A 26,547-nucleotide genomic window follows, 5' to 3' on the forward strand; every position below is an offset into this window, starting at 1 on the left:
TAATGGCTTTTTTTATTATTATTATTTGGGTCTGATCAGGTATCCTATTCAAATGTCAAGTTTGGTGAATTCAGGTTGATTGGGACACTTTTCCCAAGTCATCTCAATGGCAAAAAGTGTCCCAATCACCCTGAATTCACCCTATCACGTTATTTTCTATTCCACAACAACTGCATAAAAATAATAAAGGTGCTTCAATAAAATTTCTTTTAACATACTGCATTACATTTTTGTAGCCTACAGCTACACAAAATACTACGTTTGTAATTATATATTTTGTTTTTATAATTCATTCGTGGACTGTTTCCAAGAAGTTCATGTCGTCTTGGATATAGCCACTGTAAAGAGTCTAACATCATGGGTCCTTCCCACGCAAAGGCGGAAAGTGTGACAGAAGCAGGCTGCCTTTCACATCATCTTTACACCTCATTAACGAGCCCCTTTCTCTGTCTTTCGGTGGTCAGTTAGTGCGCTGGATTTATGCTCTCTTTCTGCCATCACAGCAAAAGACGCAAGAGAACATTAAATACAGTAGTGTATTAGAGTAAACCAATCCCTAAAATGCTTCAAGATATTACAACTGGAGGATAGTCATCGTATTTTCGCCCGCTTTTCATGCGTCTCCAGAGACACTTCGCCTAAACAACACAGCATGCGATCATGTTTAATCTGTTTTCTTTCGGAGTTCCCTAGTCCACATTTGTTTTGTCCCCTCACTCGGCTGAAGACACAAACAAGCCAAACCTGGTGTTTACTTTGGTGGTAGCTCTTCAGTTTGATATGAATAATGCACGTTTGAATCTCCCTCCATAGATTAATTAGAAACATTGTTATTTGGGTGATTTAAAGAATCTCATCAAATAGGCTATAAATCGTTTTAGTGAGTGGTGGAACAGAGGAGATGGGCCTTAACATCAGCCCAGATGAAAACATACCGCTGTGGGTAAGTTGAGAACGTCAAAATGTACATGCAATAGAATCATCGTAAATTAATTACTTTTGGGACAACATTCAAAGGCTAATTCGTTCTTTAGACACGGATGCAAAATATGAAAATAAACTCGATTAACTTCGAGATTCGAACCCAGTAAAGAGTGAGATTTGAGATAGAAATACTCTGAAAGGCAAGAGAAAACCAAACGCTGATAGGGGAAACCGTGAAAGAGCTCAAGTCTCTTGAGTAAACAGGAAACAACAATAATACAAATAATTTTCCACTATCTTTGCAGTGGCTGTCATACTGTTCAAACAGGCCTGAGCGCAGCTAAACGATACCATACTTTCTACACCTGACATATCTATTCAAATCATTTTTACGTTTTAACATAAAACGTATTAAATACTAGCTATTTAATAATACAGGTATAACACGAAAACATGATTATTATAATACACGGGTTTTAAAAAAAGATAAACGTTTTAAATATGTGTACTGACCAATTAGAAAACAGAATTTATTGATTAAATAGCCTATATATTACTTTAACATTAGGCCAGTTTGTTACCTGATTACTCACAATTATTGATATCCACAGCATCAAACAAACACAGGACTAGTTTGTTATACGTCGTCGTCGTCACTTTGACGAAGACTTCATTGGTCCATGATTGCTTTGCCATGGAATCATAATCCAATGAAAATAAAAACGTAAAAATCTCGTCGAATTATTTATATTTTCTTCACTACATTGTGACAAAAAAGTCAATGAAGGGTTCATACAAAATAACTTCTGGTGTATGTAAAGCATCAGCACTTTACAGTTTAGTGTAAAATAAAGCTAAATAAATAACAATAGCATAAACGACTGTTCATTGTCACTTATTTACCCGTCTTATTATTTTATTTTTTTCTCTTCAGATCAAAAACAGCACGTCTAATCTTTGGTTCTGGAACTATAGCCTTCCACAAACTAAAAATGCATTTGTAAAGATGATGTTTTGTATCATTATTATTACACGATTCCTTAATAAATCGGACGCGTATTAAGTGCAATTTAAATGACATCAGAATAAATCACAGGGCCCCTGTTTAGAAAAAAAAAAAAGCCCGCACATTTCTCCTTTGCTCTAGTAGTCGACGAAATAATTAGAATTATGCTTATGAAACAAAATTACAGTGCAATGTTGCAAACACTTACCATTCTTAGATCTGTCTAAAAAGAAAACCAACACTCGGGTAACCCTCAAAAGCGAGCTTACGCCGGTGCAAACGCCTGTCATGTCAAATCTGTCAGCCAATAGAAAAACACCATGGGAAAAAACGCGCGGTTTCATTGGCTGGCAGCACCTCGCTTTGGAGACATGTGTAAAGGGCCAGCCCATCATTTTCTGGGATTGAAATGTAAGCCTGTGCTCCCTGCCATCAGGAAACAGAAGGCGAATTTTCCTCTCTTGCAGCTAATCGGTATCGCATCCGTCTCGGACGCTTAATTTTCATGCACATCGGCTTCGGTGCAATAAAGATCAGCTAAACTGGACTCGGAACAGGTCAGAACAGGACAGCATACTGAAGTTTCATTTTTCCTCGGGAGGCTAAACGCAATGGGTAAGATCCATATTTCATGTTTCCCACATGGGAACGGGCATGCATAAACACTTTTGGGGGGCGAAACGGTTAGACAATTTAGTAATATATGGTTCAGGTCGCGACTCAAACTGTTAAACTGACTGATGCTTTGACCGTCATTTCGGGGAATAGAATGGCACTTTGCCGCGAATGAGCTTAATCGCGTCCAAAAACTAGCCTACTGAACGTGCAATTTCGTTTATTATGACCTACGTGTAAAAGAATGTAGTAACGTTGTGTTTTTTTTTCTGTTTGCAGAATTTGTAGAGTGACTTTTTGTGCAGCTCATTGCATTAAACTGAAACAAAAAACGTATGATTCAATGCAGCAGAAAGATAATCCAAAGTTTTACTGAAACATTTATCCGTAGGTTTTCTGTTTCAGACGCGGTTCAGGGCCTGGTAAAATCTGATGATTTTTGCAATTCTTTTTTTCTTCATATATCTGCATCACTAGAGCCAGCCTTTGGGGAGGTGAACCAGCTAGGCGGTGTTTTTGTCAACGGAAGACCCCTACCCAATGCCATCCGGCTGAGGATAGTAGAGCTGGCCCAACTGGGCATCAGGCCTTGCGACATCAGCAGGCAGCTCCGCGTCTCTCACGGCTGTGTGAGCAAGATTCTGGCTCGGTACAACGAAACCGGCTCAATACTTCCCGGCGCAATTGGCGGCAGTAAACCAAGGGTCACGACCCCAACCGTAGTCAAGCATATTAGGACTTACAAGCAACGGGACCCTGGCATTTTCGCTTGGGAGATTCGAGACAGACTGCTTGCGGACGGTGTGTGCGATAAATTCAATCTGCCATCCGTCAGCTCGATCAGTAGGATTCTCCGCAACAAGATCGGAAATCTGTCTCAACAGAACCAGTACGAGTCGAGCAAACAGGCCCCCCATCCTCAGCCTCAACCCACCCTACCTTACAACCACCTGTACTCGTATCCAACTCCGATCGGAGCCAGTGGGACTAAAGTACCAACTCCACCTGGCATGCCCACTCTTCCTGGACACATGGCAATGCATAGGATATGGCCTTCCTCTCATTCTGTAACAGATATTCTGGGCATTCGATCAATAACGGAACAGCAAAGTAAGCATCATCCTCTCAGTTTTTGGTAAAAGAAAGTTCGTGTGAGTGTGTGGGGGCATGCGAAAATACACCTTTCCTGTCAAAAGACAAGGCCTGTCAAAGCGTGTGTGAGATTTGTGTATGTTTGTGTGTAACAGAGAAAATTAAAAGAGGCGTTCTGGTAGTGATTGAAAGGTCAAAATGTAAGAACAGAATTTGACTCAATTATTATCACATATCGGCAAATCCGCATGAAAAAAAAGAAGGGAAAAAAAAGGTTGTTTTTTTTTAAATTATTACAGCGAATGGCATGATACAGAGTGCTGGAATTTGCAGAAGCTCCATGTTTGCATTGAAACACATGGTTTAGGGCTTAATAATAATAATAATAATTAGTCGGCGAATGTGGACTATTTTGGACAAAAAAGAGTCGACGCAGCAGAGCGGGAAAAAAAAAACTAAATTAGCAATTAAGTGTTTAAAGCTATCAGTGTGTTACAACACTAGGCCAAACTTTGCATGATTGTTCTCAACTCATTTGAACTCATTACAAAACAATACTTTCGAAAGCCAACACAGCAATGCTTTTCAGTACGCAACGCAATCTCTTGAATTTAGCATTTTTCAATTATTAACCTATCACAATTCTTGCAAGCAGTATAAAATTAATCTAAGAGACGTCGATGTTATGGAATCACACTAAATACACCTCTTTAAAATCGCTTTGCCTGTTCCTATGTGGTGTGTTTTCAGTACAGTAACGTGTGAAGGCCGCAGCCTGTCCTATATTTAATTGTAGTTCGTTGCCTATGTTTTCAAAGGCAGTGTTGACAAAAACGCAGAGGAGGATGTTGCATTTAGGCGGCCTTTACAAACCATTAATGTATTTCCAAATTATTAGCAGATGTTTAGGGCAGCGTTTTAAAACCTAAAGTATGATGTTGGCTACACTCAGTAAGATGTAGCGTGCAACAACATTAGTGAATCAAACACCGAAAAACATCCCAAAACACATAGGTCTACTTTCGAGGACGGTTTGACAGAAAGAATGTTTTGGACAGATTGTCATCATTTCGAGCTCAGTTACAACCAATGGGGCTTCTCTCTCTCTCTCTCTCTCTCTCTTCTCTCTACACACATACACATTGACACTGAGTAATGGTTGTTCATGCTCAGACATCATCTGGTCTTCATGCTAAGCATGCATTTTAATTAGATTTGGTCTATGTAACTGTAGATTTGTTTACCCTAATCGACTTTTTTTAAGTAAGAGACTAACTAAACGAATCTCGTACAATCGATTGCATAATTTTATAAATAAAACTCTAAAGAACATACTGAAATTTTGCATCGTATTCCTGTTTGTAAAACAATACAAAGATCTCATGAAGGCAGGGGGAAATCTACTTTGTGGCCCTCTCAGGTTACAACACTGGTGGGCTTGCTTTTCCAATTTCAGACTTTAGGAACCGTGTATAATATAATATCCATCAGGCACAAAGGGGAAACGGTTAAAGTAAATCTAATTTGTCCTCCCAGGAAGACGCTGGGTAAATGTTCCGAAGGACGCCATGACAGTGTGAGCCTCATCTGATGAATGAACCACATAAATTCAGATTTTGATGTCTTTTCTACATATTCGTTTGAACGGACTTATATGGACGTCATATATTTTACTTACCTGATTTAAAAACATGCTAACATTACTTCATTATGATCATTATTTGCTTATGAAAAACGTGTCAGATCCTTTACGATACATACTGCACACGCTAATAATATAAACACACACACACACACACACACACTATATATATATATATATATATATATATATATATATATATATATATATATATATATGATACAGCAGTTTTTTGTGTTTAGTAGGTCTGGTGAGATGGTTGGCAGTGCAGCAGACTGTACTGAATAAGTTCTTCATGTGGCAGTTCTGCTCCCCACGCTTGTCCTGTCTGACTCCAGTCTTCCATGTCTCTGTTTTGCCCCCCAGTTAGTGACAGTCCGTCCTTTCCCAGCGCCAAACTAGAAGAATGGAGAGCTATTAACAGGAGTAATTTCTCACCAGCGAATTCTCCACTAGTCAATGGTGTGGATAAGCCTCACTTAGAACCTGAAGCAAAATACACACAGGTAAAGAAGCCACAAACAATCAAACCCAATCTGGAAGAAACAGAAAACCTGATTCAGTAAATTAATAGTCATTGTAAAGAAGACATAAAATCCATGACTTTTTATTTTTTATTTTTGGCATTGGGTGTGTGTGTGTGTGTGTGTGTGTTTCTTTGGCGTGGGCGGACATATGAGGCCTTGTGCAAAGTGTAGGTCACTGGGTCTCATTTTTTGATAAGTATTTACATTTACATTTAGTATCGCACGTTTTAATTAAAACGAACGTTTTAATTAAAACGTGTATATTTACATGTGTCTGTTTTCGCACAGCTGTTAATGTGTAGGCATGATTCTTGAAGGCTTTTTGTACAATGCGAATTTATGCGTGTAATACCCATGAATCAATGTATTCGTATTCATCAAAACTTTTTATTTGAGAGCGTGATACTGAGTGGAATTCTTTGACAAATAAAATTTCAATAAACGTTTTGATCCAATATTTTGCAGTTTTTAAACATTTAATCAATATTTTTTTTATTCTGCTCTTACTGATTGAGAAATATACTTGAATTATGAGTTTAGTGGTCATAAACGTTTGTTTTACTTTATAGTCAAAATATGTTTTTGTAGTATTTAACATTTTTCTCTTAAGAAAATTATTTTGTCGAGATAAATGATTTACGATTTCTATGTAGCACGTACATATCCAAAACGAGCCGAAGAAAAAAAAAAAAATGGAACAACATTAAAGTTAAATATTATTATTGTTATTTTTAAAATCAATCAGTTTATGCTTAATAGTTCTATAACTCCGTTTAAAACTAAATATTTTGTGTACGGCTCAAAGACGTATCACTTATCTTTCATTAAGATTTTAAACCATTGCTTTACACATTTAGATGTAAAATATAATAAATAAATAATACATTTTAAAAGTGGCTTTCTTTGTTTTGTTTTTTTAATGCACCTTTCCACTTGAAGCCACAGAGCATATTCAACAAATATGCATTCTATTATTCTTTAATACTTATACATTATTAAAATGAATTCTATTCTCTCAATTTAATATTCACCAGAAACTTTTGGATTGCTCAAACTCTTACCTCCATATGTTTTACATGAGGGCAATACTCGGACAGATATTATATATTCATTATTATCATTAGTGTTATTATTAAGAGGCTATTATAGAAACGTCTTTGGCTAGTGCCCGGTTGTTCTGTATACTAGTGTTGTAAACTTAAGCGCCGTGCCGACATGTGAAAGACAAATGTTCTTATATTTAAGAAACTCCCGCACCGGTTTCTGCCTGATCATGTGCTGGAATGAGAGGGGAGAGTGCGCGCGGATAACGCGCGTGCCATCCGGTGCAGTCGAATTATTTATTCGCTTACTGCTGGGCAGCAACAAACAGAGTGACTAATCGTTTATTGTGGGTTTTAGAGATTTATGTGTTTCAGAAAGAATACGATGGAATAAATCTTTATTACCGACGATGAAACATTGTTTTGCCGTAAATTATGCGTGTACTGATTAAAACCTAAAAGTTAGAGTGAGAGTTTGCTTAAGAAATGAAAATTGTAAGGTTCAGAAATATGATGAATAGCACTGGCTACCGAATGTCTGTCATCTTGGATAAATGATCAAATCTCACGAGTCAGACTGGATTACGCAATAAATGAGGACAGCAAATAGATAAATTGCTGTGGTTTAAATAAGATGTTTGTATCTGTCAGAACGCCCGATAGCTTGAAACCAAAAAAATATGATTAAAAACCCAGAAGAGTCACTGAAAATTGATCGTCATTCAGACGATTTTAATGAATGCACATTATGTTATGAGTCTCTCATAACTGAATTAAACCGATTTCTTTTACATTTACTGTGCAGTGAATTAAGGTATAGGCTAATAATAAAATATTCAAAGTTATTAATGATAAACTGAACATTAGAACATTAATGTTTTACCCCAAATGCAAATATTCAACTATCTTAACCTTTACATTTTATGAGTTTACAGAATAAAGTATATGTCTATATTTGAATTATCTGGACACAGCGTGATAACATGGTTCATTAACAAACACAATAAACAGAAACATCACTTAGAGGTTAAAAGCGGACTTGCATTAAGTTTACTTAATTAAATATTAAATATATAATCTACGATGTGGGAAGATATCAAAAATTGACAATTGAAAATTGATGATCTGTTCATTATAGCCTACCGACACCCCTAAAAATATAGTTAACAATTGAAGAAAATAATTTTGCAAGGCCTATATTTTGTTTTGTGACTAAAATGGCTGTCTCGGCGTATTTTAGTCAGCTCCTCATGGAAACTGCTGATTTTACAAACAAATATAGAGTTATATGAAAAACAGCATGCATTTACATTATTCTACATCTTCTGTAATAAACAACAACGCACAGTTGCTGGTGCAATATATAAAGAAAGCACAAATACATAATTATTTAACAGTTTAGTATTTTTTTCTGTTTCGCGCGCTTTTTTAGATCTAATGATCTCCGACGATTGTTTTTGAGATCGGTAAACCATGACACTTTATCAACGATCTGTAAAAATCAGATTATTTAAGTCAAAATCTTCCTAAAAGAAGATAAATCTACTAAAACTGCCGCCTCGACATGTTCATCTAGGCCTGTAATCCACATACTTTTCGCTGGTATACGAACTCATACAACTACTTGAAATCATTTTAAATCTGTAAATTCTTCATTAGATGTGCAAGATTTTTAAAGTTTTTCTTTTTTTTTTAATGTCAGATTTGACCTTAAATGTTTGCCATGGTTTTAACTTCACTTCGTTTTGTTAGTGCATGACTTAAATCATATACAAGGAAAGATAGATTTTTTTTTTTTTTTGCAGAATGCAACTGTTTTTTCTATGCTGTTTACTATTTAAGTAATGAATTATAGTTTAATGAATACCATATCCATGTATGTATGCATGTTGGTACATGTGTGTACTTGTGCTAGAGGTCAAGAATGTCATAATGAGTAAATCATGAGCAAATCCTAACTCTGCAACAAAGGATTTCATCTGTGGAAAACATTTCCAGTAGTCAAAGACCACCCTGCGTCAGAATTTCTTCTCTTTATGTTGAAAAGCCTTGGTGAATTCTTTTCATCCTGAACTGATATTGACATCCTGCCAAAGGGTTACAGACATTCCTGCGTTTGCATTTCCCTTGATATAGCTTCCGACAAATCTTTTAATATCTCGTCCTATTCATAGACTCTCCAAGAAAGTCTTCATTTCTATTTTTAACGTACGCCCGCCACTGTCTTATCATGGTCTTCGGCCAGAAGTCTTACGCTCACTGCTCTCTGTTTTCAGACGCCGAATGGATTGCCCACAGTGAACAGTTATGTCACAGCTCCCAGCATCCATCCTTACCACCCTCCCACCCAAGTGTCACCCTACATGGGGTACAGCGGCACCACGTCGGCCTATGTGACCGGCCCCACATGGCAGCCGCCCAGTGGCAGTGCTCTCTCTCCCCACAGCTGTGACATCACCACACCACTGGCCTTCAAGAGCACGGCTGCCACGAGAGACTCCGTCCATTCGGTCGCCGCCTCGGCTCTGTGACTGTACTAGGAGCGTTGGGGGGGTCAAAGAGAGAAACAGAAAGATGGGGTTAACATCATGGACATTTTCATCCCGGCTCTCTCTAGATGGACCAATCTTATCGCTTTACAATATTTATGAAAGACTTGTCGGCCGAGCCGTGTGCCCTTCTGAATGCCCACATTCTCTTGCTCCATATCAGCATCTCGCACTTGTCTGCACAGGACAAAAATAACAAGAGTGAGGATATGCAAAGGCCTTCCTGTCTGATCTGAGCAGAGGATTTACCAGTGAAGAACAGTGCGCTTGGGCAGTCCTCATTAAACTGTGTCATCAGTAGCCCGAGTTCAATTTTGGTGCTTCTCTCTGTGAATATATTGTTCTTGTATGTTTTCAAGAAAATTATTGAATAAGCAAAGCTCATGTAAAACAACTGATCAGTTTGCATTTAAATGTTTTTTTTTTCAGGGTGTTAAAAATGGCCAATGTTTAGATGTTCTGCTTTTTTTTTAAATGTTTTTGATAAAAATCACATTTTTGTCTTTTTGGATACCAGTTTCACTATGCCAGAGCTCTTGGGAAAAGTTATCACACTTATTTATTAGATTGCAAGGTACGTTGAATGAAGTGCAATTGACACGGCTGAGAGGAGAAGAGGCATTATGTGGGACATTGACGCACATTCAGACAACAGGAGCATTCATTCATGCAACATTAATGATCAGTGAAGCTGCACACCTCCAGACATTGCACAATGAAATTGAATGTATCTTATTAAAAGAGACATGTGTAAAAACCTCTGTTCAATATAATTCTCATTATTTATTTGCCACTTATGGAAACTGATGAAAAATTCTTAGTGATAATTCCATAGTCCTTAATAATAATAAAAATATTATTACTACTACCTAAAAATAAATGTACTAATTGTAACCATATGGTTAATTATTACACTGTAAAAAATTATTTTCATGATTTGTTATCTCAACATTTTTTCTTTTGTCAAATCAACTTAGATAATTACTGTGGTTCAGATAACATAATATTTTGAGTTTCTTTTGATTAAATCAATCGCCTTCATTGTATTAACTCAAATTTTTAATTTCAATGAACTCAAAATTAAGGCAACTTACTTTGAGTTAAACCAACAATTCTTTTTTATAGTGTATATTGTTAACAATTTCTGCAATGATGAAATAATTACACTAAAGATTAGAGCATATCAAAATCCTGACTCCATTAAATAATAATGCTTTAGACATTAATTTAGTTTAATGTTATTAATTTAGTAGATAAATGTAATTTAGATGCAGATGAACGTATAACAGTATTAATTATTCTGTTACCTGAAAATCGATAGCGAGCAACCAGATAATGAAGAAAAAAAGTCCCTGGTTTCCAAAAACTTTGAACTAAGTGTGTCTCATGTGTTTGACTTATTACTCTATCAAAAATAAATACCATTCTTTGAAGAATGGTGGACAAAAACGTCTTAATTTATTTGTTTTTAATGAACTTGCTTATTATAATTTATTAGATTTGCACAGAATTTATTTTAAGTTCTATTTACCTACCAAGAGAAACACACGTTCACACACACAAACACACACACAGGTTTTCATGTTTTATAGGGATTTTTTCGTAGACATGATTTTTATACTGTACAAACTGTATATTCTATCCCCTAACCCTAAACTTACCTATTGCAGAAAACTATCTGCATTTTTACATTTTTCAAAAAACATCACTTAATATGAATTATAAGATGTTTTCCTCATGGGGACCAAAAAATGTCTCCACAAGGACGAGGATTTTGGATATTGCCATCTTTTGTCCCCATAACTTATGTTATACCTGCGCGCGCACACACACACACACACACACACACACACACACACACACACACACACACACACACACACACACGTTGAGTTTCCATGTTTTACGGGGACTTTCCATCGACTTTTCCATGATTTTTTACTGTACAAACTGTATATTCTATCCCATAAACCTAAACCAACCCATCACAGAAAACTTTCTGCATTTTTACATTTTCAAAAAAACTATTTAATATGATTTATAAGACGCTGTTGTCCTCATGGGGACCAAAAAATATATAAAAAAAAATTCTAATGGGCATTTTGTCCCCATAACTTAGGTTATACCTGAACATACACACACACACACACACACACACACACACACGTGCAGCAACATGAACGCACAAACTCCATTACAAGGCCTTTCACTCAGGTGTTACATGAATGGCCACACATTCCTGAGTGCTCTTGCCCCTGAGCTTTGTCTAAAGTCAGATTTGATGTGAAACGATAAGGTTAAGAGAGAAAGGAAAAGCTTTTATCACTGTGGGCTGCATATCATAATGGGACAAAGCTTCCCAACTCTTTAAACACCCACTGCCTCCCTTTTCTAGTGGGCCAAAACAGAAACAAATGAAACACACTGTATTGAACGCCATGTAATTTTTTTTAAACGTTGCAAACACAACAAAATACTTTATATTCAGGACACCAACCAATACAAACACACCACCTCCGTGCCGAAAATCCACAAACACACGCTCTCAGTCCCTAACATACGATATACGCAGTCCCCACATGTTGCAGTGCAAACAGTCATTTTGGCAGGCACTGCTGCTGATTTGACTTGGAAAACACTCTCACCCCAACCCCGTGGTCACGGACCGTTGCTTCGGGATCGAGGTGCTGTTTTGAGCACATATAAACCACCAAAAAGGCAGACGTGAAACCACCACACATAGAGGCCATCACATGTCACAATGCACCTAACAAACTCCCCAAGACCCTATTCTATTCAAATGAACAGCTTTGAATGCCATTTTCCTACTCTGACGGCACTGATACGGACGTTGGCTTTGCTGACAATACAAATGCATCGACTGGACGGACATATCACAGCCGTTCATTTAATGCAGGGTCAACAGACGTAAAAAGGCTCACAAAACAAGGGCAAACACAAAGAACACGTCAAGGAAAACATGGCTCTTTGGTCCATTCCAAATGGGAATTCGACACACAGTAATGTACAGTCAAAACAGTCGTACTTGGCGATTAATCTAATTTAAAAATCACTAATTAAACAGAAAAAGTATATTTTTTTAAGGCGGTGCTGCACATGTACAGTCATGACAGGAGGAAACATGACAAACACCTTAATCTTAAAGCCACCATTGAAACGGAGGAAAGTGAAAACACACTTGCTCACGCGCCCACATCTGTTTAGAATTAATTCCTATGGAAAGTCAAGTCAAATGTCACATGGTTATCTTAAGCTGACTGTGTGCAATCAGGCTGAAGACAGGAGCACGGAGCATGGTAACACTGCACAGGGGCTGCGGGTGGACCGGGCCGAGGTGCTAGCCTGACTTTAAAGGACGGCTGACCATAAGCAGACTGTTTTCCTTTGTGTACAAGAACTATGTTTTAAACGCTCAAAGGTAAGCGCCAGTTTTTGCTCGTTCTTCTGGTACAGTGAATATCTGGCTGCTCAACACTTTGCCACACACCCTTAAAAATAAAGGTTCTAAAACAGGGTTTTTGCAGGGATGCCATAGGGTTCCCCAAAAGAACCTTTCAGTGAACAGTTCTTAAAGAGTTAGTTCACCCAAAAATGAAAATTCTGTCATTAATTACTTTTTCTGTCTCCACACCCGTAAGACCTTCGCTTATCTTCAGAACACAAATTAAGATATTTTTGCTGAAATCTGAGGTCTTTTTTATCCTCAATAGAAAGCAACGAAATGACCACATTCAAGGCCCAGAAAAGTAGTAAAAACATCGTTAAAATAGTCCATGTGACTACAGTGGTTCAACTTTGATGTTATGAAGCGGCAAGAATACTTTGTGTGCAAAAACAAATTCGTCTCTCCCATCATTCTCCTACGCTATTTACGTTGCAGCGCTTCCAGATTCTACGTCCAAACGCCAGCTCAGTATTGGCTGAGGCTGATCACGTGAGCAGCACGACGCATGCGTTTGATGCTGACGCAGGAGCCGGCCAATAATGAGTTGCCGTTCAGATGTAAACAAGGAAGCGCTAAACTGCGTTCACTGCGTCAACTGCGTATGAGACTGACAGGGGAGAGACGAATTTGTTGAATAAAGTCTTTTTTTTTTTTTTTTTTTTGAGCACAAAAAGTATTCTTGTCGCTTCATAACATTAAGGTTGAACCACTGTAGTCACATGGACTATTGTAACAATGTTTTTACTACTTTTCTGGACCTTGAATGTGGTAATTTCGTTGCTTTCTATTGAGGATAAAAAAAAAAACCCTCTCAGGTTTCATCAAAAATATCTTAGTTTGTGTTCTGAAGATGAACGAAGGTCTTACGGGTTCGGAACGACATGAGGGTGAGTAATTAATGACAGACATTTCATTTTTGGGTGAACTAACCCTTTAAGGTCTTTGCACACTGAGTCTGAAATTTTTGTCTGAAATTTTCGCACGTTAAAAAATAAATAAGACCTCAAGTTGTGTCAATAACGTTTACACACTGCCTCTGAAACTTTTGTCCGTCATAAAAAAATTCGGATGGGTTAAATTTTCTGCATTTTTCGCATCCATAGCAAGCATTTTAAGAGGTGTTTTGACAATTCAGAGCCACCGTACAAGTGAACGCCAAAATCCAGATTAGCGTCTGACAAGTTAATCCACTTCGTCTCACAGCACAAAGCACACAAACAAAATGCGGATTACATATATTGGTGGTCTTCTTTTTAATATGTGGCTCCAGAATCATTAGCAAAGCATCAAACTGAGCCACTGACATCCTGAAGGAAACTTTGAATCGCTCGGGATAATTCCACAGCTCCTTGATAAGGAGGTGGAACTCTCCTTCCTCTCTACGCAATCTCAGGATTGGATGGACCCAATATTTCCTTTCTTTTTCTCTTTTTAAGAAGAGAGAGCACAACAAAATCATCCTCACTGCTTGAAGACTCCATTGTGTATTGTTTTGCGAATTTTTTCTCAACGTATTAATATGCATCAGATTCAGTGTGCAAGGTTTGAGCGTGATGAATTTTTAGGATGACAAATACGAAAAAACGAATTCGAAAATTTAGGACTAAAGGTCTTTGAAATTCGAACTGAGCCACTGACATCCTGAAGGAAACTTTGACTCCCACAGCTCCTTGATAAGGAGGTGGAACTCTCCTTCCTCTCTACGCAATCTCAGGATTGGATGGACCCAATATTTCCTCTTTCTTTTTTCTCTTTTTAAGAAGAGGACAACAAAATCACTGCTTGAAGACTCCATTTTGTATTGGTTTGCGTTTTTTTTCCGCAACGGATTCATTAATACTCATCAGATTCAGTGTGCAAGGTTTCTGAGTGTGACGAATTTTTAGGATGACGAATATGAAAAAACATGCGAAAATTTTGGACTAAGTATGCAAAGACCTTTAAAGGAACCACTTTTTCTTAGTGTGAAGAACATTAAAAAAATCTAAAGAACATTTTTTTGTACTATAAAGAACATTTTGTGCAATGGAAAGGTTCCATGGATGTCAAAAGTTAAAAGTCAGTAAAGAACCTTTATTTTTAAGAGTGCAGGGAAACCTCCCAATCTGCTTTCATGAAGAAAAACGTCAAGCTAAAGAGTGAAAGGGTTAAGGGATTATATAACAAAAGACTAAATTATCTGATATGTCACTTTAAATGACTCGGAAAAAGGCTCTTTTAAACATTTAGCGAAAAGCTATGAGTATAGTCTGGAAATGCGTCTGGTGTTGTTAGCCTTTGGTGTTGTAAGTCAGAGAAGCTTTAAAAGACAGTTGAAAGGACTGACAGCGTACGACCAATCAAGAGCTGAAGCGGAGGATGAGAGCCTAAGGCTGAAGAGGAGTAGAACAAATGCTTTCACTGTCTTTAAGTCAACAGAGTTAGATAAAACATGACCTTTAAAGAGAAGGAGGGAAATGTGAACGGGTCAGGGTGGAATTTAAAGGATGACATTGTTTTAACTTAACCAACAAGTTATCTTTAAGCAGCACAGAGCTAGAAGAGTATGTGAACAGTATGAAATGTCTTTCCTGAGAAGACCACAACACTTCATATTTTTATTATGACAGCATTGAGAGGCCATCCTGATTTTATTTGCATTTTTCAGGTTTGTTATTTTAAGTTGTGCTGAGCTATGATGAATCAGCCTGCAGGCCAGGAGAGACGAGTGAGAGTGAGCGTCTTGGCGCATGATGCTATGATGACATACTGAATTGCAGTATGAAGGGAGAAAAAAATCAGGTGATTCATCATCGCTAGTGATTGTCACCACTGAGGAAAACCACAGAAATTCCTCCCCCACTGTAATCTGTTATTACCAGTAACAAATAATTACAAGTTATAAACCAGTATTACAGTAAACCTCAGCATCAAAATTCAGGTGATTTAAATGCAACAGCAGGGTTGGGCCAATGGTTATGGAAACCCTTGAAATATATGAGAATTTTAAAATTGTTAAGTCCAGGCCTAGGAAATGGAAATTCATAAAATACTGTGGAGAAAAAAAAGTTATGGAAATTTCTAATATTTCAAGTATGCATTTTTTAAGAAAAAACATTTAATTGGCTAGCAAATTATTCGTTTTTAAAATCTTCCTCCAGGAGTTAGTAATTTTACAATGAAAGTTTTATTTCCAAGGCATCAACAAACAATTCCACTGATTTATCGTAGTTCAGGAGCATTTATTAGCAAAACACATCCATTACATGAATAATTTTAACCACTTTAGGATACAAGAACTTATAATTGCTGTTTTACAATTATTTTATATCACAAAATTATTTTGAAGTCACAGAATTCTTCAGTTCAATTTGAATTTCCATAATTCAATTTGTGCTTTTTTCGTCTAAATTTGCCGATTTAACTTTGCGTAGGTAAGATATGTCTATAACACATTTACAAATGTTTTTGCACTCTGAATTTGAAACATTGCTACAGCTATTGAGATGTGAGACTTTGAGAGCAATGGATATTCTGGTCTCACAAATCCAACATAGAATACATTTACAAACTAAATCTAATAAGTCACAGTCCTTAGGTAGCCATCCAAAGACAGTAAACACATCCCTCAGGCTTCAGTAATTCAGTCTTAAGTCCAAATTTAAATGGATAGTTCATCCAAAAATTAAAATTATCCCATGATTTACTCACCCTCAAGCCATCCTAGCTGTATATGACTATCTTCTCTCAGCCAAACAATCAGTTATATTAAAAAATATCCTGGCTCTTCCAAGCTTTATAATGGTAGTGAATGGGGCTCACGATTTTGAAGCCCAAAAAAGTGCATCTATCCATCATAAAAGTAATCCATACGGTTCCAGGGGGTTAATAAAGGCCTTCTGAAGTGAAGCGATGGGTTTTTGTAAGAAAAATATCCATATTTACAACTTTATAAACTATAATAACCAGCTTCCGCCAAACATCCGTACTCAAGTCGACTTACGGCGGAAGAGTAACCTCTGACGCAACGTAGGATGAAGGAGTATTGTAAGCTTAGACGCCTCTCACGGTTCAAACAAATAGGGCTGGGCAACAAACTCAAGCTCCTCTACTCTTAAATCGAAATCCGACATTTCCATTTAAAAATTCTCATTTTAGACTTCTAATTCGTGACTGGTGTTTTGTTTTGCTCTGTTGCTCTGCGCTTCCGCTTTCAGGATATTTTTTAATATAACTCTGATTGTGTTCGTCTGAGAAAAGATAGTCATTTAGACCTAGGATGGCTTGAGGGTGAATAAATCATGGGATAATTCTCATTTTTGGTTGAACTATGCCTTTAAGTTAAAAATGAGGTGCTGTTTCTATTTGGTACTTTCAGTTAGGGTGTGTAGAGCTGGTTACTATTATATATGCTGGCATGTGGACAGGTAACTCTCAGATATGTCTCAGTGTTGTGTTATGTCATATATAAACAGGAGTTGGAATGTCACATAGATTCAGGGAGTGACTGTGGTGTTGTAAAGCATCAGTGGAGGAAAGTCTACATGTCACTTCTGAGAAACTGTGATTTTGAAACAGGGTAGGTAGTGTGATTGCTGAAGAACAGGCATGTCATTCTGTTTGATAGACCTGGGGGATGATGGAGTACAGACTGATGGTAATGTGCAGATTATCACCAGTTCTTCTGCAACCAGCCAGATACGTATTCATAAACCAGCAGCATAACTGCACCTCCTATATTCAGAAAGTAAATGTCAATTAATGATCATGGATAATTGTCCAATGTTATATAGATAGTTAGCTGAAAATGAAAATTCATCATTTACTCGCCCTTATTCCAAACCTGTATGACTTACTTTCTTCTGTAGAACTCAAAAGAAGATATTTTGAAAAGGTTTTGGTGACAACTGACTTCCAATGAATGGACAAAATTTCAAAATATCTTCTTTTATGTTCCACGGAAGCAAGGAAGTCATACAGGTTTGGAATGATATGAGGGTGAGTAAATGATGACAATGAAACAATGAACAATGATGACAAAGAAAATAATGAACAATCCCTATGCACTAATTTATGTTACCTGGTCCAAGTCTCATTATCTTGGGAATCAGACCTTTATATAAGGCAAGATATCTGCAGAAAAAAAAAAAAAGTTAGACAGTTACATTTATTATAAATGAATGATGATTTTCCAAGCCCGTATGACACGAAAGGAGAAATTCTGAAAAATGTTAATGCTGCTCTTTTCCATACAGAATGCAGTGAGCAAATTGGAGTACCATAATAGTAATCTATACTACTTGTGCACTATATTCAAAGTCATGGACTAAAATGATATTCAAATGTCAACAACACCAAATGCAATTGGTTCTCACAAGGCAAGTTTGAAAATGCTTTAATTTAGGCTTTTATTAACATTGATCAACGCATATACATAGAGCTCATCAAATACGGTGAACAGAAGCTTGATACGTGAGAACAAACCTCATTGGTTTTTGACGCAGTTGCGTGAACAAGCAACTATGTTTGAGCTTCCGTTTACCATATTTGATGTGCAAATGAATTTCTTTTACAATCCTTTTATGAACTTTTAGAAGTGTCAAGGTTTCTGACATTCAGTGGAAGGAAATTTCTCAGGTTTCATTAAAAGTATCTTCATTTGTGCTTCTAAGATGAACAAAAGTTCTATGGTTTTGATTGATCACGTGGCTTCAGAAGAATCGAGTCATGGATGACGTTTTATGTTTGAAATCCACTTCTTTGTATGTAAAAGAGCAGCATAAACATTCTTAAAAACATTTTCTTTTGGGTTCCACTGAAGAAATTCGGTTACACAGGTTCAGAACGACATGAGTGCAATAAATGATGACAGAATTTTCATTTTGTTTTGCTAATCTATCCATTTAAGATACAGTAAGTCAACTCTCTCTCTCTCTCAGGGTCGGTCTGTCTGTGATGCTGGATCAGGTATAGGGCAGTAATAGCTGTTCTAGTTGTACCTGCCCTAATGCGTTCAAGCTGATTTCTGGCAGTGGGCCTGGCGGTCTCCCTGTCCTCTGCTTGTGCTGGTGTTAATAAGGCTTGAGCCACTTCCTCTCTGCCCCGCTGTCTGATTAGACTGACCCGCTGAGCGCCGCGCGCCTCGTTAGGACCTGCTTAACGACGTCTCCCATAGGGACCACTAATTAGCCAGGACTGTGTCGTGTTAGAGGGCTGGACAGGATGGGGTACCCTCTCAGCACCCCTAAAACTAAAACAGCTTCAGTGTCTTTCTCTTTAACACACACACACACACACACACACACACACACACACACACACACACACACACACACACTGCCTTGCCCAAGATCAGGCCTCAATTCCTTGCCTCTAATAACAAACGAGTTGCCGTTCCCTTTGTACAGAGTGAACGGGGCCAATCAAGGCCCTGAAGAGCCATAAAACTACTGATTCTCTCACAGCTTCCCATGAGGCCTGTCAATTCAGAAGGAGAGAGAGACAGAAAGACGCTATGGGCACTATTAGAGTCTCCGCTAAGAAACAACAGCTCACGTTACAATCAACTCGGTTTTTCAATGAATGTATACAAGTTACATTAGAATGTCAGCTGATCTCGATCTTAGTGTATAAAATTTTGCTTAAACACCAATTTCAGCAATTGTTCCTATTCTTATTTGTCTTTATATGCTAAAAATCAACGTACACTTTTTTCTTTAAATAATAATAGTACACTCTAAAAAATGCTGGGTTAAAAACAACCCAAGTTGGGTTGAAAATGGACAAACTCTGCGATTGGGTTGTTTTGACCCAGTGGTTGGGTTAAATGTTTGCCCGACATGCTGGGCAGTTTTATTTAACCCAACTATTGTTGAAAAATTACTGTATGGCTGGCTTAAAATGAACCCAAAATGAATCCAATAGGTTGGAAATTAAAAATCAGACATCACTAGAGGCAACAATAATCAAAAGGTGAACATTTATTAATAAGCAATTTAATAAATGTTTATTGTTTAATTATTACTCATTAAACATATTAATAAATGTCCATTTATTAAACATAATAAATGTTAATTTCCAACATACTTTGGGTTCATTTTAAGCAAGCAATATAGTAATTTTTAAACAATAGTTGAGTTGAATAAAACTACCCAGCAAACATTTAACCCAACCACTGGGTTTGTCCATTTTCAACCCAACTTGGGTTGTTTTGAACCCAGAGTGTAAAGTAAAGCAAATTGTTTAAATAATAATAATAAAAGGTTATGCTAGACTTGGCATAACTGTAGTACCCTGGTATTTTTTACTTTATGCCTTATATCAAACCTTATATCATAATTGAGCCTTTTATAATTGACCCAGTTAATACTGCAAGTCTTGAGTTTTAGGATCTGATATGCAGTTATTGCAGTTATGGTATAAACATAATCCATATCCAGTTTATGGACCCAATATAGTGAAAAACATTTTGTGCTAAGTGTACTACAAATACATTTACATATTTATGTGCTAAATAAAAATACCCTGCAGTTGTACTTTTGATATACTAAACTGGTATACTGCTAAATTGGAACAACTAATTTTGTACTTAATGCACTTTAATTGTGCATAACACTTTAAAAGATATACTTAAGTATATTTGATTGTGCTAAAGTGGAACTGTTGCAAGTATACTTTAGGTACACTTTAAATATCTTGCATTTAAAGAATGAAAACACTTTTTAGGCATACTATTAAGAAATGTGCATTGTGCAATGAAGAAATACTTCAAATGAAGTATACTTAGTAAGTAATAAATGCATTTAAATAGATTTTGGTATAGTCTTTTTTTTTTTTTTTACTAGGGTATTCACCTCAAGTATCCACTAAAAATGAAGCTTACGTAATTCAAAAAGATCCAGACAAAAGAAGTGACATTAGTACTCATTTTTATATCGTGTCTTATTCCTGCATACAGCTATAGCTCAACACAAATGAAAATATAATTACACTGAGATTTAGAGGGTGCATAAACATGCCGGTTGTCAAAACTTGCCCTCTTGTCCCCTGTGGGCAGAGGATAAACACAAAATGTTGTGTCATTTTTCTTGTAGGTGAACCTTGTAGCAGTTCTGGTTGGTTTAATGCCTCTTGTCGGGTGTGATTCTGACACCTGTAGTTGTTGGGTGATGGTGTGGATTCAGGCCTTACCCTTCCTCACGGTACACAAGGCCCATGGTCTGAAAGCAGCTGCGGTACTTGATCTCCCCTGGAACAGGCTGAGGACCCTGTATACGGCTTTTAGCGACATCAAAAGGAATGTTCACACAGGACGAGACCGTTCCTGAAACCAAACCGATGGCAAATTTCCTCATGAATTCCAGTCGAGGGTCCTGGCATATGGACAGAGAGATGAATTCAAGGTAAAGAGATTGAGCGCTTTTGTTTATAGGAGAATTATTGATGATCAACACACATTTTCTGAATTCGAAGGGCACAAACAATGCATTACTTCAATGTTTGCTGAAGATGTTAGGAAGTTATAGGAATATTCTGTAAAGTTAGATGTAAAGTTGACTTCAAAATTGGACTAAAAGTTGATTTTTAGATGTAAAGTTCAAGAAATACTCTACAAGTTAAAGCTGCTTTGAGGGACAATGTTGATTACCACAAAAAAAAAATTGGACATACCTCAAAAAAACAAAAACAGACAAAAAAAAAATTTAGGTTATAAAACTCTTCTGTTAAAAATTGTGCATTATGTGAGCTGTAAAGTTCATTTGGGACTTTTGGGATTATAAAATGGGATATAACTTTACACAGGAAAGGCTAATACATGATTTGTTTCACACTAAAATCATTTTAACATGCATTTTGTTTACGTCTTGTGTCTATAATATTAAAACAGTGAGTATTTTGGCCCCATTCACTTTCACTTTCAGTGCCTCAATGTACCTCACATTTTTGCTTTTATTAAAGAAAAATAATTATTTTAATAGAGCAAAATAAATTTTTGTGGTAATCAACATTATGCCACAAGAGTTGTCAATCGCCCATTAACCGGACTCTTTCTTCAAAGACAAATAAAACAATAACTGTATGATGACAGTTTTATAGGTAGAGCCATAAAATTCAAAATGTTGAGATAACACTCAAGTTGATACGAAAATGCAAATTAACAAACACAGAGACAAACGTAAAGCAGATAAAAGAGCTAATAAAGACAGATATGAAAATGGAGATGGAAAAAAAAAACGAGCGAGCGAGAGAGGAGTAAAAAAAGAAGCGAGAGAATATAATGGCAAAGCTGGAATAAAAGCTCAGATCGTTTTATGGTAGCGGGGCGCAGATTAGCGTTTCATGAGAAGAGCGAGGCTCTATAATTGGCTGAAGTGGGTCACGTGACCAAGGGCAAACTTTGGGAGAGGATTTATAAACAGAGTTCATGCAGGCAGACTGGGAGGCATATGGGGACAATTTGGGTAATTGGGCTGTGACTCGACACTGGCGTATTACTGTACCAAAAGAAGCTCGAACCAGCGCAGCTCTGACATCTAATTGGCCAGGATATTTTTTACAAATGACAGCAGCCCAGCAGCGGACACCCTGAGTAACACGCAACATCGACAGCTAAACCTGAACGTCGCATTGTAGGGGAGGAGCGTGACTGTGCAACAACAGTGCTCCGCCTTATGTATAGCTTCCACACGAAACACTCCCTTCAATGGCATTACATTTGCAGCACATTTTCCCGATGCTCACAGAAAGGAGTAATCGATTTCACAGCGAATACTCCTTAAAGTCTGTGTGGGTTGATGGATTGATACCCCTGGAGAAGGATCATTGATTTGGATCCTAATCCCAAAAGAATGACTGGCTGCTTTGAAAATAGACAGCAAAAGTAGATGCTCTACCTAAAAAGCCATAAACTTCCCTGGGATTATTTGCAATAGACAGTCAAATCAGGGTTGGTGAGCTCTGCCCTTTGGCATGATTGAGCGCTGGAGGTTTCTCAGGCAATGACGATCTTAGCACCAGATGAAGGGGGAATACAAATCTTCAGTAGGACTTCAACTGTAACTCTCCCCCAACAAATACCTCAGTCTGCTTCCAATTAGTTCATTTGAGTAAATCTAATGCTTCAGTTTATACATGTGGAGCAGGCGTATGGTAACGTTTCCATTAAACAAAATTAACGTTTGTTTGGGAGTTGAGCCCTGCCGGATGTGTAATCTGAACCTTTGAGGATGTGATGGAGAGCAAACAGGGAAGGTATTAGTGAGGTTTATCTTAGCAGCTCCTCTCCTCCTCCCTCTCACTCTGTTAATGTGCATGACTGATCCCTCTTTGAATTTGCCAAGCTACATATTGAGTCTTCAGCCTGTGGATATGTATTAAAAAAGACTTGGATCTCAAATGAAAAAGTTCTATGAGATGAACAAATATTTCACACTCGCTGCAGGTTTCGATATATGATAGCGACTTATTCATGTGACGTGAATACATGAGAAAGATAAATATGGGCCTTTATGTATTATAACTAACTATATGAAATATGCATGTAATATAAAGAAAAATTATTAAGGAAAAAAAAGGATTCATTAAAAATTCAACTTTTCTATTTGGACAGTCTTGTTATCTTTTCAATATAGATAATGTCACCCTATATTGAAAATATATTTTAAAATTAACAGGATTCTTATAGTTGCCATATGAAATGTTTAAGAAATGTATGTGGTGATAATGAATCCACAAAATTATATACATTATATCAAAAATTATATACAAATACTAGTGCTGTCAATCGATTAAAAAAATTAACTAATTAATTGCACATTTTTCTGTAATTAATAGCGATTAATCGCACCTAACATTAAAGTTTTTGATATATTTTATATTGTAATAATTTCACATTTAATCTCCAAATTAATGCAGAAACAACAAAGACTGTATATTTTAAATAATTGATCTAATAGGTAGGAAATAAAGAGAAATTTAATGAAGTTATAGAACACTTCACAGTCTTCACTGCATAAATTATAAATTAAATATAGATTAAACCTTATTAAAGCTACAAAATTGATTCAGTCAAGAGCAGTGAGTGATTTTATCGTTTATCAGCACCTGACTCATCTGACTCACATGACATGGACCTCAGGCATTTTGGCACACTTTTGTGTGTTTTTGTCCGTTCAAGCACGAAAGAGAACTCAATGTGGCCGGCACGCTGTCTGACACGGCTTTCTATGCGCATGAGTTGCGTGTGTGCTTCTTATCGCGCTTGAATGGTTTAATAGCACTTGAATGAATGTTAGCGTGATCATACAATAATAGCTAAAGGATGACATAAAAAAACGGATGCTGCGTTAATTACATTAAACATTTTTAATGCATTAAACTGAAAAAAAAAAAAAATCACATATATTAACAAGTAAATTTTGTAAGTTTAATTTAATTTTTTATTTAATTTAATTTAGTGAGTTTCTCACTAAAGGGGAAGTCACACTAGACATTGAGCACTCAATTTCTTTGGACACAATAATGCTCATGATACAGCATTTAAAAAAATATATATACAGTATCTCACAGAAGTGAGTACACCCCTCACATTTTTGTAAATATTTTATTATAACTTTTCATGTGACAACACTGAAGAAATGACACTTTGCTACAATGTAAAGTATTGAGTGTACAGCTTGTATAACAAGTGTAACAGCTTGCTGTCTCCTCAAAATAACTCAACACAAAGCCATTAATATCTAAACCGCTGGCCACAAAAGTGAGTACAATTACAATTAGCCATTTTCTCTCCCCGGTGTCATGTGACTCATTAGTGTTACAAGGTCTCAGGTGTGAATGGGGAGCAGGTGTGTTAAATTTGGTGTTATCGCTCTCACTCTCTCATACTGGTCACTGGAAGTTCAACATGGCACCTCATGACAAAGAACTCTCTGAGGATCTGAAAAAAAAGAATTGTTGCTCTACATAAAGATGGCGTAGGCTATAAGAAGATTACCAAGAACCTGAAACTGAGCTGCAGCACGGTGGCCAAGACCATACAGCGGTTTAACAGGATAGGTTCCACTCAGAACAGGCCTCGCTATGGTTGACCAACGAAGTTGATTCCACGTGCTCAGCGTCATATCCAGAGATTGTGTTTGGGAAATATACGTATGAGTGCTGCCAGCATTGCTGCAGAGGTTGAAGGGGTGGGGGGTCAGCCTGTCAGTGCTCAGATCATACGCCGCACACTGCATCAAATTGGTCTGCATGGCTGTCATCCCAGAAGGAAGCCTCTTCTAAAGATGATGCACAAGAAAGCCTGCAAACAGTTTGCTGAAGACAAGCAGACTAAGGACATGAATTACTGGAACCATGTCCTGTGGTCTGATAAGACCAAGATAAACTTATTTGGTTCAGATGGTGTCAAGCGTGTGTGGCGGCAACCAGGTGAGGAGTACAAAGACAAGTGTGTCTTGCCTACAGTCAAGCATGGTGGTGGGAGTGTCATGGTCTGGGGCTGCATGAGTGCTGCCGGCACTGGGGAGCTACAGTTCATTGAGGGAACCATGAATGCCAACATGTACTGTGACATACTGAAGCACAGCATGATCCCCTCCCTTCGGAGACTGGGCCGCAGGGCAGTATTCCAACATGATAATGACCCCAAACACACCTCCAAGACGACCACTGCCTTGCTAAAGAATGTCTCCAGACCTAAACCCTATTGAGCATCTGTGGGGCATCCTCAAACAGAAGGTGGAGGAGCGCAAGGTCTCTAACATCCACCAGCTCCGTGATGTCGTCATGGAGGAGGGAAAGAAGACTCCAGGTTCAACCTGTGAAGCTCTGGTGAACTCCATGCCCAAGAGGGTTAAGGCAGTGCTGGAAAATAATGGTAGCCACACAAAATATTGACACTTTGGGCCAAATTTGGGCATTTTCACTTAGGGGTGTACTCACTTTTGTGGCCAGTGGTTTAGACATTAATGGCTGTGCGTTGAGTTATTTTGAGGGGACAGCAAATGTACACTGTTATACAAGCTGTACACTCACTACTTTACATTGTAGCAAAGTGTCATTTCTTCAGTGTTGTCACATGAAAAGATATAATAAAATATTTACAAAAATGTGAGGGGTGTACTCACTTCTGTGAGATACTGTACATTAAACATATAACAGATAATAATAAATCCAAAATTACAATATACTCCACTTTCCTGCAATGCTACAAACCAGCAGATTTAAAGTTTGTTATTTTAATTTAGCTAAGAGGTCACACCGTGTTGTATCAATCTTCTATTGGTCAAATGTCTTCACTTAATTCACAGGTCAGAACTCACCAAACTTGAATATTGGAACGCAGTGAAATGTAAAAGTTCAGAAGAGCTTATGATTTGAGCATTTGCATTCGTATAAATTTTTGTCAATGGAAGAAAAAAATGTATTGTGCCCGCCCCTTAAATGTGTAATTATATGTACAGGGAATCTTGTATCCAAACAAGACTTTTGAATGTTGTCTTTTTTTACATTAAATGTAAAAAGCTACTTTCATAGTATGAAACAAAACCTATATATATATATCCCATACTTTGTTGTAAGAAAAGCTCCGGTCTCATTAGTCTGCTGATGCCACTGATAACGTCAGTTGTTTTGGACCCCTTTGACTTTCACTGTATGAACAAAAACAATTTAAACATTCTTCTTAAACGATCTTTTTTAGGT

General features: G+C 37.2%; 2 protein-coding genes across 4 annotated transcripts in view; one reads left to right on the forward strand and one right to left on the reverse strand.

The window, feature by feature from the left end:
• Nucleotides 1-2,338: 2,338 nt before the first annotated feature.
• pax9 (paired box 9) lies at nucleotides 2,339-10,155 on the forward strand. Of its 3 annotated transcripts, none has more exons than XM_051869096.1 (4): nucleotides 2,339-2,545; nucleotides 2,951-3,655; nucleotides 5,646-5,785; nucleotides 9,126-10,155. In XM_051869096.1, exons 1-4 carry the CDS (start codon nucleotides 2,542-2,544, stop codon nucleotides 9,378-9,380), a joined length of 1,104 nt encoding a protein of 367 aa, XP_051725056.1. In that variant the 5' UTR covers nucleotides 2,339-2,541; the 3' UTR covers nucleotides 9,381-10,155. The 3 variants fall into 3 exon arrangements, with proteins under 3 accessions (XP_051725056.1, XP_051725057.1, XP_051725058.1); XM_051869097.1 differs by having other exon boundaries at nucleotides 2,341-2,545; nucleotides 3,023-3,655; XM_051869098.1 differs by lacking the exon at nucleotides 5,646-5,785 and having other exon boundaries at nucleotides 2,341-2,545.
• Nucleotides 10,156-16,064: 5,909 nt separating this feature from the next.
• slc25a21 (solute carrier family 25 member 21) overlaps nucleotides 16,065-26,547 on the reverse strand; it is a 122,541-nt gene continuing 112,058 nt past the window's right edge. The window contains exons 9-11 of the mRNA XM_051868773.1: nucleotides 21,034-21,215; nucleotides 17,924-17,976; nucleotides 16,065-17,577 (exon numbers count right to left, since the gene is read on the reverse strand). Of these exons, the coding sequence (XP_051724733.1) occupies nucleotides 17,516-17,577; nucleotides 17,924-17,976; nucleotides 21,034-21,215 (297 nt within the window). The 3' untranslated portion in view covers nucleotides 16,065-17,515. The remainder of the gene's footprint in view (nucleotides 17,578-17,923; nucleotides 17,977-21,033; nucleotides 21,216-26,547) is intronic.

This window comes from Ctenopharyngodon idella, chromosome 17, assembly GCF_019924925.1.
Source record: "Ctenopharyngodon idella isolate HZGC_01 chromosome 17, HZGC01, whole genome shotgun sequence".
In the NCBI taxonomy this organism is placed as follows: domain Eukaryota; kingdom Metazoa; phylum Chordata; class Actinopteri; order Cypriniformes; family Xenocyprididae; genus Ctenopharyngodon; species Ctenopharyngodon idella.